Here is a 15612-nt window from a genome sequence, read left to right as displayed (position 1 = left end):
TATTCTACACATCTAGGAAAGAAGATAATTCACATTAGTGGATGCCTTGGCAGGCTTAATTCCCTCCAACACAAGCAGAGAAAGGTTGTCAGCTAGACAGTTCTACTGTTTCCTACACTTTGCTATTAAAAACATTGCTTCAGGGCTTCCCTGGTGGCGCAGTGGTTGAGAGTCCGCCTGCCGATTCAGGGGACGCAGGTTCGTGCCCCGGTCCAGGAAGATCCCACATGCCGCGGAGCGGCTGGGCCCATGAGCCATGGCCGCTGAGCCTGCGCGTCCAGAGCCTGTGCTCCGCAGCGGGGGCGGCCACAACAGTGAGAGGCCCGCGTACCGCAAACAAAACAAAACAAAACAAAAAAAACGTTGCTTCAGTGAATATCTTTGTGTACACACATTTCCGTAGGACAGCAGTTCTTTGGTCCAAGGACTATTGGGGCCCCCACGATGCTTTTTAGGAAGTTGTAAGATCAAAAGTACTGTCATAATAATACTAAAACAGTGTCTTTCTTTCTTTAAAAAAAAAAAAAACAGTATTAACATTAGCATTGGCAGTGCAAAAATAATAGTGACTATTAGAAAAAAACCAATTGGTGATGGCACCGATCTGTCCTTAGATATCTTTGTACTTTCTCTGGCCACACACCGGCAATTCAAAAAGGAAAGCTGCTCTGACTTAAGAATGTCCTTGATGAAACAATAACATCTCTTATTATTGATAAGGCCGTTAGTTCACATCTCTTTTAAAAAAGCCAATCTACTACAGCAAAATCTATTTTCTACTTCTGAAACTCTGTCTTCATCCTCAGACAGAGGTCCAGCATACAATTTGCCCATATATGGGGAGGAAATTTTTTTTTTTTTTTCAGTACGCGAGCCTCTCACTGTTGTGGCCTCTACTGTTGCAGAGCACAGGCTCCAGATTCGCAGGCTCAGCGGCCATGGCTCACAGGCCCAGTTGCTCCGCGGCATGTGGGATCTTCCTGGTCCGGGGCACGAACCCGCGTCCCCTGCATCGGCAGGCAGACTCTCAACCACTGCGCCACCAGGGAAGCCCAGGAAATTTTTAAAATTCCATGAAGAGAGTTAACATAGCAGGCCTAAGACTGCTATCCTTTGCAAACCGTGCTTACAAGGTTGTCCCTTGGCTGGGTTCTGGCATCTTGGATTTTGGGAGAGTTTCCCCCATTCCCTGAATGATAAGAGTGCCTCACTGTACCTAAACTGTTTGTACAAAATAAATGGTTTATGCTGAAAACCTGCTTTCCTTCTGGAAGTCTGGAATTTTGGTACAAGCTAGGCAGAGGGTGCCTGCAGGAGCAGCACCCAATAAAACCCCCAGTACCAAGTCTCCAATGAGCTTCTCTGGTAGGCAGCATCTCAAACATATTGTCATAATTTGCTGCTGGAGGAATGAAGAGTGTCCTTGTGCCTCCAGGGGAAGTCACAGCCCCTTAGAAGCTTGCGCCTGGCATCCTCTGATTTTGTCACAGGCACCTTCTCCCTTTGCTGATGTAGCTTTGTATCCTTTCGCTACAGTAAACCATCCCTGTGGGTATGCCTACATGCTGAGTCCTTGAGTCCTCCAAGTGAATCATCAAACCCTGGAGACTCTGACACACATTCCTGAAGGGAAGTTACTACTGACTCCTAAAACTCTTGCCTCCCTGATGCTTTGGCACGTGCTCCAGGTAAGCTCATGGTGTAACACCATACAAACCCTGAATTAGCATCCTCAGTAGACAGAACAACAGAATAAGTGAAAACCAAGAAACTGAAAGTCATCTAACTCCTCGTTCCTGGACTGTGCATTAGTGTTATGCTGCCGATACATGAGTTGGTTCACTCACCGTGGGAGAAACACTGGTTTCCGTGCCAGGTGCTCACGAAGCTCAGGAGAGGTAGTATCAGAATTCATGTATCGCTCCACATAGTCTGACCAGCGCTAGGATTGTAAACACAAAATGGGGGTGGGGGAGAGAGCACAAAAACTGAACTCCAACCTCATCAGGTTGTCTAGCAAATTCTATGACTAAAATGTCTGAAATATTTAAATACAAGATCAAAAAAATCTCTTTCCATAATGACATGCTTGTTACTTGGTATTAAAACACAGCTTAAAAAAATCTGTGAGAATGCAAAACCGAAAGTTTCTCTGAGATACTTAACAGTTACCAGAAGTCATAAATGGTTAGAAGCTGGCTCACTGACAAGTTTTATTTCCCTACAGAGGGTTTTGTTAAAGAACAAAATGTATAGTGGCAAATGTTTGAAAATCAGTATCTTTCACATCAAAATCTAAATTTCTGGCATCTCTTTTAAAAAAATTTAAGATTTGGCAACCACGAGCCAATATTCCCATAAAACAACAATCTCCTCCCCTCCATATGCCCTCAGCACCATACATACATGTGGCTTGCATTTCTCATTAATATTACCCGCTAGACCCAACTATGATAACCAACTCACTCTGTCTACCCCGTGGGGTTGAGAACTCCTGGCTCCATCTATCCCAATAAAAAGTAAACATGACACAAAGGGTCAAGATGATACCGGGCAGATGGCACCTCATTTGTTGTTTCTTGTGCTTTAGGAGAAAAACAAGAAAGCTGCCAACCATGAGACTTCCTCAGAGGAGAGGGCTTTCCTGAAAGCTAGATGAGACTGCCATCAATCCTAAATATCTTACCACCAGGCAGTCCTTTTCTTCAGCTGAAGATATGGCTGAAATGACCTGTACTTAAGTGTCAGGTCCTGACCCTTAAACAGGCTAACACTGGTTGGGCTTCTAGAAGACACTCACTGGGCAGACTCTCAGAACATGACATACTCTCCCCAGTTTCTGCAGTATACTCATCCATACCTCTGCTTCTACAGGGTCATCCGAGTTCTCCTCTTCCGTGTCCAAAAGCTCGATGGTCAGCTGAACCTGGCCTTGGCTCTGAATGAACATAAGCTGCAAATAAGAAACCTGAATGTAAACAAAAGACCATCTCCAAAGCTGTAAACAGATTCTCAAGGGTTGAGAGGTGGGGAGGCAATAAAGTTATAAAAAAAATTTTGCTCCAATTGAAGAGATGAGGAAGATAACTCAAAAGCTTAGCAGGTGATAAAAAGGCAAAGGTCCAATCTTGCTACCAGCAAAATGAAATGTTAGAGCAAGAAGCACCATTTCATGTTTCTTACTTCTTGAATTAGCTAAAACAGTAATCAATATCAGAGAGTGCTCAAAAGTCAGAACCATAAAATGTCAATGCCATTTCACTTGATAATCCCATTTATGGGACTTGATACAAAGATGTAAACAAGCCTACAGTGTTTTAAAAAAAAAAAGGAAACTTCTCATACCAAAGTGAAATGGAAAACATCAAACAGAAAACAGCAATCACATTTCCACCACAATAAAGACTACCCAAGAAATCACACATACCATGAGGTAAGGAACACAAAACATCAACATAAGAAGTGATCTGCTGCAATGGTACCAATCATATTTGAAACTGAGTTCTGCTAATACTACTTGTGTGATTTTTTAAAAAAAAATCATATTTAAAAGCAGTACACTGATAGAGGCAAAACCAAGTCACATTTTGCACAGAAGAAGTATCAAATGGTGATGGCACACAGATCTCCCCTTTTGGAATCCCAGGATTCTCAATGCCCTGATCCTAAGGGCTCGCTGCAGACCAGATCACTATAGGAATCAATGGTGAAGATCAGCGATTAGAAGAAAGCTTGAGAATCATTTATTTCAACATTCTTCATTTTACATAGGGAAAAACCTAAAATTCAGGAAGTTCTGATTTCTCAAGGCCACACAGCTAGTCAGTAAGCAAACAGGACCAGAAACCAGTTCTGGTTCACAGTTCTTCTGGAGAAGAAGAATTCCTATTTGCTAGTAAAATTTAAAAAGTAACAAGAACATAACATACACACATACAAACATAGTTACTTCCAAAATAGATATGAAAAAAACTGCTCCTAGGAGTTTGCTAAACCTCCCTGGATTTAGGATGAAAAAACCTAGAGTGTCGAGATTTGTCCCACTGCTGTAAAGAAACCACTCTTCAAAGTAATATTGAGAAGACAAGTCTCCTCTACATGCCTAAAACTGAACTCAATTTCATCCCAACAGGCTCCTCGCCTGACACCTGTCTTGTTAGGTCCTTTACCATGTGTTCACCCCAACTCTCTGACCTCTGCAACCACTCTCCAAGTCTTGACTAACTTTATTATTAGATTGCCCACATACATCACCCAAATTTGGTAACTGCCTCCAGTTGTAAACATGACTCTGATTCCTCCCCTCCTCGTTACTCAGTGTTACTAATCTTCCTGAAAGCTCAAAGCCAGTGGAATATTTAGTCCTTAAAAATGCTTCACTGCTCGCCAACCACAACAAAATTCATACCTTTTCCTTAGTTATGGCTGTGAAGATCCTCTACCATTTGGACACCCCCACCTCCTCTCCATGCCTCCTCTACCAATCTCCTAGGCTTCATTCAACTAACACACAGTCACTGAATGTTTGCCATTTATTAGGCAGAGGCACACGCAGAAGAGAACATGGTTTCTTGCTTGGAGGAGCTCAATTTAGTGAAGGAAAAGGGATACAAATAGCTATATTTACATTACAACAAAATAACTACAAAGGTACTACTCTAGAAACATGCACAATATGTTATCCCCCCTCAGTGAGATGAGAAAGATTTCACTTCACTGAAGTGACACTCAGCTGAGCACTGAAGGACAGGACATAGAGGAAGACCAATCGATTTCAGAGAAATCATGACAAAGAAAATCATATTTGAAAAAGTACATAAAAAGAACTACAGGGCTTCCCTGGTGGCACAGTGGTTGAGAGTCCGCCTGCCGATGCAGGGGACACGGGTTCATGCCTAGTCCAAGAAGATCCCACGTGCTGTGGAGCGGCTGGGCCCGTGAGCCATGGCCGCTGAGCCTGCGTGTCCGGAGCCTATGCTCCGCAACGGGAGAGGCCACAACAGTGAGAGGCCCGTGTACTGAAAAAAAAAAAAAAAACAAAAAAACAAACAAAAAAAACTACGACCCCTCTCCCCCGCAAAAGGTGAAGGATGCGAGTAGGCAATACACAGAAGAGAAAAACAGGAAACAGTAGCGACCAGGGAAATGTGAATTAAAATATTTTTCTAATCATCTAATTGGCAAAAATAAGTTTGATAATACTAAGTGTTGACTAAGAATGGGGAAATAAATGCTCTTATCAAAGTGCACACTGGTATAGCCAGTCACTTTGGAGAGTGAAATGGGAATACCCATTAAAGTTTAAATTTTAAAATATGCATACCATTTAACCTAGTAATTTCATTTCTCTGCCTCTACCCTAAACAAACACTACCACGTGCACGCAAGGATACAAAATGCGGTTCAATGAAGCACTATTTGAGATAGTAAAAAATGGAAATAGTTTAAAACGTTTACCCATCAGGCAATGATTTTTTTAAAAAAAACTATAGTACAGGGAATTCCCCGGCAGTCCAGTGGTTAAGGACTTGGCGCTTTCACTGCTGGGGGCCCAGGTTCCATCCCTGGTGGGGGAACTAATATCCCACAGGCCACGTGGCATAGCCAAAAACAAACCCCCAAAAACAAACAAACAAAAAAACCCGCAAAAAACTATGGTACATTCATACTATTATGTATGACACAGCAGTTGAAAAAATGAGCTGGATCTATGTAAACCAAAATAGAGCAAATTCTAAGACATGTAAAAAAAAAAAAAAAAAAAGCCAGATGTAAAATACGCTAATCCAATCTAAATCTAATCATTAATTTCTATATAAACATCTATGTGTCAATATATGCAAATGCACAGAAAAGGGTCTGAATGGATACACAGAGAGCTAAACATGCCTGATTTTTAAAAAAGCACTGTAGAATATGCATAGAAAAAAAATGAAGGGAGAGGAGGCGGGAGGTGGGGCTGGGCAGAGGATTTGAAGGGCTGCTTATTCTTAGCTTAATGCTAATACTATATGGACTTTTATTCTCTATATAAACATTTGAAAGAAAAAGGTCACTGTGATGACACGATCTTCCTGGTTACCAAGCCTTCTGTTCCTGCTATTCCCTCTGCTATTCTGACAACTATTCTTATCTACTGGGTGAGTCTACCCATTCCTTCATAGGCCCTCACCACACAATTTAATACACTGTTAACTCATTGTAGATGGGGATGATAATTCTGTCCACCATGAAAGTAAACACCCACTAAACTCATAATAAACATTTATAGATTTAAAACTCTGAAAGGCTTAGGAAATCTCTTCTGTAGTGGGAAAGTCCTCGGATAGTAGAACATTAGATCTGTGACTGAACTAGAAAACTCATTTCCAGGTCTTTGATTCTAAATTAAGCCAACAGTACAGGTGATAGATCAGAAACTAAAGAAATAGCTGAAAATAGAAGTGAACAATTTGAGGGTCAGATCATTAAAGTACATGGAACATGCCCACCAAGGTCAAACTTTTATTTAGCTTAGCTCTCTCTGCTAGGCCAACTACAAACCTTATTCTGGGCCACCTAAACCTGTGCTTACATTAATACATACAGGCTTTGTTCAACTATACACGTTTATTACATAGATGCAATCATAACACACGTAATTTTGTGTCCTTTATTTGTTTCAGTATTTTTATAATTTATAATTAACTTTTAAGAGCTGCAAAATATGCCATCCAGCATTCACACAATAGGCTGCCATTAACCATTCCCGTAAAGGGTTGGACACCTAGACTGTTTCCAGCTATTTGCTTTTCTAATTAGCTATTATAATGGTAGAAAACCGGAAACAACCTAAATGTCCAACTAGACAGGCATAATTTTCTATAAAATTAAATATCAAATAGTCATAAAAAGATGCTGAAGACCCAGAGGTGTTGCTAATTGAGCGAAATAAGTTCCAGAACATTTTGCCCAGTATAATCTTTTTCAAAATACATATTAGCATAGAAAAGTTTAGAAATGTCATCAATGATTATTTCTGGGAAGAACTGTAGGTGACTAGTTTTTCTTTTCTCTGCGTTTCCTATCTTTTCTACAACGACCATGGATTACACTTTTAAACAATAATATTTACGAAGCATTTAATACCCAAATAAATGTTCAGCGAAGAAGAATACAAAATTATAAAAATCATATGTAAGAGCTAATTTTTTTAAAAGGCAAGAAACAGACTACCCACAAGAGACTTTACTTTTCCATGTTTTTTTGCATTTATTCCAGTGAGTTCACAGGCTCTCCAAGGAGGTCTAGGAGTGGAATCACTGGGTCAAAGTACCCTGGTATGGCTTTGACTTCTGGTGGAGAGAGCCCCAACAGCTCACACTGTCGTCAGCATGGTCCCTGACTACCTGAGTACCTCTCACCTTAAAGCAATTCTCATCTGACATGAGCTGCTCAGCCTTCCGCTGATATGTTGACTCCAGGAGGCTCCTTGAGGTCTGTGTATTCAGCTGGCCTCCAGTGGCCCCATTATTGTTTTCCGCCAGGTACAGGTCAGTCACTTGTACACAGATCTCATCACTCACGATGTGCTGCAGCTGGAGTCAAGCAAAGGCAAGTCATCAGGGAACCAAAAATATAGTTCTCCCTGTCACACACTCAGCCTCCCTTTGGTGGTTCCAATCACTCAGCTCAAAAAGGTTTTTTCCAGGGCCTCCCTGGTGGCGCAGTGGTTGAGAGTCTGCCTGCCGATGCAGGGCATACGGGTTCATGCCCCGGTCCGGGAAGATCCCACATGCCGCGGAGCGGCTGGGCCCGTGAGCCATGGCCGATGAGCCTGCGCGTCCAGAGCCCGTGCTCTGCAACGGGAGAGGCCACAACAGTGAGAGGCCCGCGTACCGCAAAAAGAAAAAAAAAGAAGGGTTTTCTGGTTGATCATTTTAGAACATTAATCATACAAAACCACTATCTTATTTTCTTGGAGAATAACCAAGCCAAAATCTTCAACCATATCTCTGGTCCATGAATAAAATGTTCATATATATTTAAAAGCAAAACCATAAGCAACTCAGGTTAATGTGCTGCTCACTTAAAGTTCTAAGGAACTTAAGAAAAATTTTTTTACATGAAAGAAAATTTCCATGGCTTCCTAATTTTATGGCACTTCTTTACCATTTACAATTTCCTTTCATACGTATTCTCAGTTGATCCACACAACTACCCTGGGAAGCAGGCTGGAGAAGGGTACCCTACTATATTGATATATGAGACAAATTTACATGTTAGATAAGAAAACTCACGTGTGCTAAGGTGAGGAGAGGGACTTCGGAGAACCATGAAAGCAAGATCCATGTCTACATTCACAGCCCTAGTACAAAGTCTGAAACTCAATAGGCACTGAGGAAGCTGTTACTGAATTAATCTGTCATGGGTGCTCAGCTGAAGGAGCTGAGTTAGGACTAATATTCTTTCTAACACATCCTCTATTTTTCCACATCTGATAATAAAAGTATAGTATTTAAAATTGTAGGTAAATTAACTCATTTTCAACACAGGTCAATCACGACTGACTACTGGTAACTTCTGAAACTATCTTATTAAACTATCTGATGACTAGAAAGTTGAATCTTTCAGAGATTCTATTCTCATAGGTCATGACGATATATCTACTGTGAAATAAAGATTCTCTCAAATGAAACTTTACCCATTAAAATGCCAGAGAATGTGAAAAACAGATACAAGAAAGCAAAATGTTAATTGCAGTATCAATTTGTCTATTTTACTTTAAAATTCTCATAACCACTAAGCCATTCTATTTTTAGGAAGATACACTCTTTTTGAAGTGCTAGTAACTATGACAACTACTTATTTTTAACATTTAAAAAACTCTTAAGTGACAAGTATGTGTATTTGTAGATAAATGGACAAGGTGCAAGGTCAGAAGGGTGAGTGACCTGATGGTGGTAGAAAGGCCAGCAACTGGAGGTCGTTAAATTACAATTAGTCTATACAACGGCTTTTAATGTGACCATTAAAATAATGCTTATGATAACTTGCTAATACGGGGGAAGGCTTAAAATACAGTGTTTAAGAGAGAAAAAAAGCAGTGCACGTCCAAAGCATGGTCTCTATCATGTAGATACTTCTTTATACCTTCCTGTAAAAGGAGACCACGTCACCGACTCCCTATCCGCACCCTCTCCTTGGATATCTGGCCCCTTCTAGTCTTTGGAAAGGGCAGCATTATAAATCCAGGGACAACTAGGCAACTCTCATCCCCACACTAGGCTGGTTAGATTCTCTCTCCTGCTAAATTGAAATGACACAATGAGTGTGTCTGGTAGACTTTTTACAGAGGAGCACCTGGATGGTTGGTAATGCCAGGGCCAGAGGCACTGCCGTGGCAAGTGAAAGCCTCAGGTGCTGGAGAAGCCTTGAATACGTGCTGAGTGTTCATCTGAAGAGAGAAGCATGAGGATGGGGGAGATGTCCAGAAAGGAGGCATGCAGGAGAGGGAAAAAAAAAACCTCCCCAGTCTAACCCCTAGATGGTCTGGCCATATTTTGAGTCCCACACCAGATGTCTGTGAGACTGCCTATTGTATTCTTAAGACAAAACCCTCTTAAACTAGTCTAGAAAAGTAAGATAAATATATGGTTTGACCTTGAAATATATGTTCTACCTCCAGTCAGCAATGAACTCTGGAGAACAGCAAAGGAGATAAGGAGAGTAAGAAATGTTATGCCTCCAATTCAGGAGTTAAGCTGAGGAGCATAAACGTATTTTAAAAACAATGGATTCAGATTTCTGGATAAAACCTGTCTCCATAAAAAAAGATCGGACCTTATGTATTATTGACTCAAAATCATAACCAGGTGCTTCTAGTAAATAGACTAATTATATCTATTTAAAAAACCAACCTTGCGGGCTTCCCTGGTGGCGCAGTGGTTGAGAGTCCGCCTGCCGATGCAGGGGACACGGGTTCGTGCCCCGGTCTGGGAAGTTCCCACATGCCTCAGAGCGGCTGGGCCTGTGAGCCATGGCCGCTGAGCCTTGTTGTATTAGATTTTTAAAGTTGTACTGGTAGTATGAAAGACTTTATTTCTAGCTGTAGCAACAGCAAACTTGTAAACAGAAACATAAGCACATGGTAACTGAAGTCTTTTATGTAAATCTAGGGGACATTAACAGGCATTAGTCTCTCAAAAATTATGACCAGGGCTTCCCTGGTGGCGCAGTGGTTGAGAGTCCGCCTGCCGATGCAGGCGACACAGGTTCGTGCCCCGGTCTGGGAGGATCCCACGTGCCGTGGGGTGGCTGGGCCCGTGAGCCATGGCCGCTGAGCCTGCATGTCTGGAGCCTGTGCTCCGCAACGGGAGAGGCCACAACAGTGAGAGGCCCGCGTATAGCAAAAAAAAAAAAAAAAATTATGACCATAGCTGATTGTATACATGTAAAGATTTCTGTCCATCACCATTAAGACCCCTTAAGGGAAGGCCTAATAACCACTTCAACTTTCAGCTCTCTGCCTTACAACTTTTGTGAAGATGCCAAGATTCAGTTATGTGAAGCAACATTCCTTGACTCTGAGTAGATCCCGTGAGAGGGGTGCAGAGCCATGCATCCTTCTAAATTCAAGGTAAAAGCATGAGTACTTTGCGAAGGATTCCATATTTTATCTGAGGAAAACACTGAACAAGCTTTTCTTTCCACGGTAGCGGTGTGGACTCTAGAATTAGAATTGTCTTTTTAAAAGTTTTCACTTTGGGCTTCCCTGGTGGCGCAGTGGCTGAGAGTCCGCCTGCCGATGCAGGGGACACGGGTTCGTGCCCCAATCCGGGAAGATCCCACGTGCCGCGGAGCGGCTGGGCCCGTGAGCCATGGCCGCTGAGTCTGTGCATCCGGAGCCTGTGCTCCGCAATGGGAGAGGCCACAACAGTGAGAGGCCCGTGTATCACAAAAAAAAAAAAAAGTTTCCACTTTAAAGAAAGTGGTGCACTATCAACAGACTCCGATCCCTTCAAAAGTTCAGAACTAAAGGCAAAGGAATGGAAACCTATTACATGTTATTTGCTATAAAATTATTGTTGTAAAGAACAACATATTTACAAACTTCTAGGGTGCCACAAGAATAAACCAAAAAACCAACTACAAATCTAACTCAGAGGGAATCTCAGATAGTGAGGTGGACAGAGTATAAAAGATGTTGTATGAAACCCTTCCTGTAAAAAGAATTTCAAATGTTAAATACGGAAAGTCCATAGAATTACCAACACCTAAAGAAGAGGAAACTGAGCTCACGCCTGGTACCTGACGTAAGAGCTGGGAGGGTAGGGCAGGGGGTCAGGACCAGTGCTGGGGGTAAAACATCACGTCTCAGGTAGGCTCATACTCCCAGGGCACGCTGAGCAAAGCAAAGGAGTCAACCACATGGCTGAAGTACTCCCACTCTGTTAACAGGAGAAATCCGACATCACATCACATTAACCTCTCCCTCCCCTCTACAGAACCATGCGTTCATAAACATCATTATATGAGGAAACTGACTGCTTTCCCAACAGAAATCTTGCCTTTTCTCTTTCCTGAATCCATCTGTAGACTTTCTCCCTCACCAACCCTAGCCTCCGCCATGCCCTCACCTGTCTGACAATGCTCTGGATGAGTTTGTCCATGGTAAAGGCAATGTAGGCATGAATGGTAAACATCTCTCTTAGCGAATCTTCATACTGTGAAGAGTCTATGTTGCCATCCAGCAGGCTCCGCACCATATCCAGGAAAGCTGGGTAATAATCTTCTACATCAACGTCCACTGTGGGAGAGATGGGAGAGATGAGGCCTTACCCTGCTAAGAAAAGACTGGAAGAGAAGGCAGGGCAAATCCCACAGCTGGCCTAAAGAGCTCTTAACAGAACAAACCTAGGTGTTTAGTCTGCTGCAGAGAGATGAGATCTGACAGGTGGCTACAACCCCCAGCACTGTCTATTAAAGGAGAGTGACTCTGCAACTTTAACAGCGGCTTCTAACACTCCGACTGACTGTGCCTGAAAAACACTTATTTACAGTATGGCCTGGTTATGCGTGACAGGAGAGCAAAATATCCCAGGGAAGAAGTTTCGTCAAAAAGTTCTTGGCTCCCCTGCTAAGACAGGAACCTGCTCTCGCAGCCTACAAAGAGCATCCCTCACACAGGTCGCCTGCTCATACAGCTCTTTCAACGGAGCATCAAGGGCTGAAGAGAAAAGGCAGGCGGAACCATACTCTAGCACTAGGAAACCTCTCGGGAACAGAAAAAGAGGAGTGCAAATTAAATCCTCTATGAATAATGAAGTGATCTGCATTTGTCAAAGTCCTTTTGTTTAAAAATGGATTCCCAATATTGTACTTCACAAATTACATTAAATGATTTGTACTTGCTGCATATGAATCACTTCAACCACCAGCTGGAATCTTATCAGTTGTTACAGAGATGTCTGGCAACTAGCAGTGTGCACAAGGAAAGGTGAAAGGACTCCGCCTTTAGTTTACTAAAATAAGACCCATTTACATAAAGCTCAAAAACAGGCAACTCTGATCTCCAGCGCTGGCAATCAAGACTGTGGCACGACGGGGCTACCGGTTATGTTCTGTTTCTTGATCAGGGTGCTGGTTATCAGGTGTGTTTGCTTTGTAAAAATTCGCTGAGCTACACAATTCGGATGTGTATACTTTTCTGTCTATGTTTTGCACTTCAATAAAAAGTTCACTGAAATGAAAAAAAATTACAACAAGAACTCTTTGTCTTTGACATTTAGTTACCTCTTTGTAAAATATAGGGGAAAAAAGGCTGAGAGCAAAAGCTGAGTCCATTTCCATTTATCTGAAGTGTGATGGATTCATTCAAGACAGGTTAAACAGGACAACTACTGTTTAAAAGAAGCAACTGGCTTGAGTTTCATTACAGAACATTACCTTGTTCGGATCCACAGCATAGGAACGGGCTGTGCTACTGCCATGAAAAAATGCTTTCATGTCAGAATAAAGCTGAGTGCTATTAGCGCAAACCACATGACCCACGATCAGTGTGAGGCTTGACATTATTACTCAAGAACAAACTGTAAGCCTCAAACCAGGTTAAGTCAACGGTCAAGCCAGGATTAGGTCATCTTCTGTCTCATTTCTACCCAAGCAGATGGAATCACTATACTGAAGTCTCTCAAGCTAGTATTAATCCAGATAAAGGCTTTTAGAATTAATTCCCAGGTTCATTAGCTCTTCAACAGATAGAAGGCCAGGGCTTCAAATGGGCTTCTTACACCAGTAACGGTTTTTTTTTTAAAAAAAAAAAAGGAAAGAAAAGAAAAGAAAGGATAATTCACTCCAAAGATTGGCTATTTCCTAAAGAGCACAGAAGAAAGGCTTCACAAAAAAGCTTTTGGCTCACAGCTTAAGTACCTAACTTATGACCTGAAGAGATATCTAGAAGCAAGCAGCATAGAATTACTTAGAGGATATGGTGGCTTCCTTAATCCTCATTTATTTTCCTTTTCCTGAGTCTTCTATCTTCATTCCTGCTCTGCCTGTTCTGCTGTCTCAAACCATCTCTTGAGTCCCCATCTCCTCTTTTGCATCTGTCTCAGGCATGAACAACTAGGAATTTATGTTCTGTCATGGAATGAAACCAACTATGACGTTTGAGTCACGTCTCTGTCCTTTCAAACACTTTGCAATAACCCAGAGATCTGCCATTTGGGAAACTGACAGTAACTGACACCCACTTCCCTGGTGTCCATAGTACCAGCTATTGAGTGTCCATGATCCAAGCAGTGCACAGGGTGCTTCTCATATTTTCTCCAATTGTCCCAACAACCCCAAGAGACAAGTAGTACCTCCATTTTACAGGTAAACAGGTTCACAGAGTTTAAGTAAGGTCACACAACCAGTAAACTGCGGTGCTAGGATTTGAACCTAGCCAGCCTCTAAGGCCTGCCTGTGCTCTATGTATAAAAGAAAGCAGTCCTGAGTCTAACTAGGCCCTGAGGTCCCCAACCCCTCACATCTTCTGTAGACTGACAATCTAAGCACTCACTAGGTTCTTTGAGACGTAGCTGGATGGCGGGGCTGTCACTCTTGTCTCGCTTTATGCCCAACACTTCCCGTTCCCACTCTCTCTCTCGGTTTTCTTCTTCAATTTGCCGTTCAGCCTGGGAACAAATCCGCAGCAGCCTCAAGCAGAGTATCTGGTGCAGTCGCATAAAGATATACCAGTTATTATTAACATAGAAGAGGTTGTATACTTCATCCATCCCTCTTAACTTCTGAGCTGCTGTGTTACTGAACAGTAGCTTGGACTTAGGGGGACTGCCCCCAACACCATTGTGCTTCTTAGCCGCCCCTGTGGCTTCATCTACATCCATCTCTTCTTCTTCCTCTTCCTCTACATCCGAGAGATCACCTCTCTGAGCAAAGAGCAGATCTGGAATAAAATGATGCATGATTTGCTTGATTTTATATTTGTCCTCCTTCTGAATGCCTGTCTGCCTCTTCACATGGTGGATAATCAGAGCAGCAGCATCTTCCAGAATCTGTTTGTCTTCGTAGGCAAGTGAGAGGTGTGGGCCAACAGGTACACCAGCATTTTCTTCCGTAGCCTGCTCTTGCCTCTAACAGGAGAGAGAGACAAAGTATTACGCGATGTACATACAGGAACAACAAACAGACCTATGAGACTACACCAGCAGTACTTTCTATTAACCACAGTGGCCATTATTTTCTAACCCAAAACTTCCAGAAACAAAAAGATGATGTGCGAGATGTGGTTTGATAACAAAATGATCGGTGCCTTCCAGACACTGAAGACTTATAAGAGACAATGGGACAGAACTGGGATCATCTTTTAAAATTCCGGATTAGTATTTATGGAGGATACGATATGAAGTCTAGGATTTACTTTAAAATCCTTCTGGGGTGGGAGTATGGATGGTGGCAGATATAACAAAATTGGCAAAATAGAGGTGATTAAGTTTATGTAAGAGATCATTTTACTATTCTCTCCCCTTTTGTGTATGTTTGATAGTTTCATAATACAAAGTTTTTTCAAATTCAAGATCACACCATTTCTAGGAATTCTCAATCACACTGTATTTGTTTCTATCCATCCCCTAAGACTGTGAGCTCAAAGAAAGCAGGATTAATTTCTTATTCATCTCTGTATCCTAGCTCCCAGTACTCTATATAATCCTGGTAAGGATGCCGAATAAACAAGGATTAGGAAGAGTCTAGGGGGAGTTCTCTGGCGGTCCAGTGGTTAGGACTCCACACACTCAGTGTGGAGGGCCCAGCTTCGAGGAACTAAAATCCCACAAGCCACACAGTGCGGCCAAAAAAAAAAAAGTCTGGGGATCAATGATAGTATTTTAAGCTGTGGGAAGTTGAGATGGGCTACCTGAAGGAATATAAGGTACTGTTGGAAGGAAACAGATAGGGAGAGAAGTGGGAGAGGGGGGTAGTGGGCATGAACTGAAACCAGGATGGGAAACTAGTAAAACAGCTTAGTGAGGCTTAGATTTAAAATGGTAGAATCGAGAATAGAAGTCTATGCTATGAAGCAAGAATCAACAAGTTTTGGAGGGTCTCACATTCATATAACAAAGGTAA

At 42.2% G+C, this 15612-nt stretch overlaps 1 protein-coding gene across 4 annotated transcripts in view; it reads right to left on the bottom strand.

Annotated features, from left to right (window-relative positions):
- The window catches only part of SIN3A (SIN3 transcription regulator family member A), a 62160-nt gene that overhangs the window by 5638 nt on the left and 40910 nt on the right, over positions 1 to 15612 (bottom strand). For all 4 annotated transcript variants that reach the window (XM_079914852.1, XM_079914851.1, XM_079914854.1 and 1 more), the window contains exons 15-19: positions 14045 to 14618; positions 11619 to 11788; positions 7404 to 7577; positions 2861 to 2953; positions 1848 to 1942 (exon numbers count right to left, since the gene is read on the bottom strand). In XM_079914852.1, the coding sequence (XP_079770978.1) occupies positions 1848 to 1942; positions 2861 to 2953; positions 7404 to 7577; positions 11619 to 11788; positions 14045 to 14618 (1106 nt within the window). The remainder of the gene's footprint in view (positions 1 to 1847; positions 1943 to 2860; positions 2954 to 7403; positions 7578 to 11618; positions 11789 to 14044; positions 14619 to 15612) is intronic.

The sequence above is a fragment of the Stenella coeruleoalba genome, assembly GCF_951394435.1.
Source record: "Stenella coeruleoalba genome assembly, chromosome: 2".
Taxonomy (NCBI): Eukaryota; Metazoa; Chordata; class Mammalia; order Artiodactyla; family Delphinidae; genus Stenella; species Stenella coeruleoalba.
Note: the sequence above shows the minus strand (reverse complement) of the source record. Positions and strands in the feature narration are given on the sequence as shown.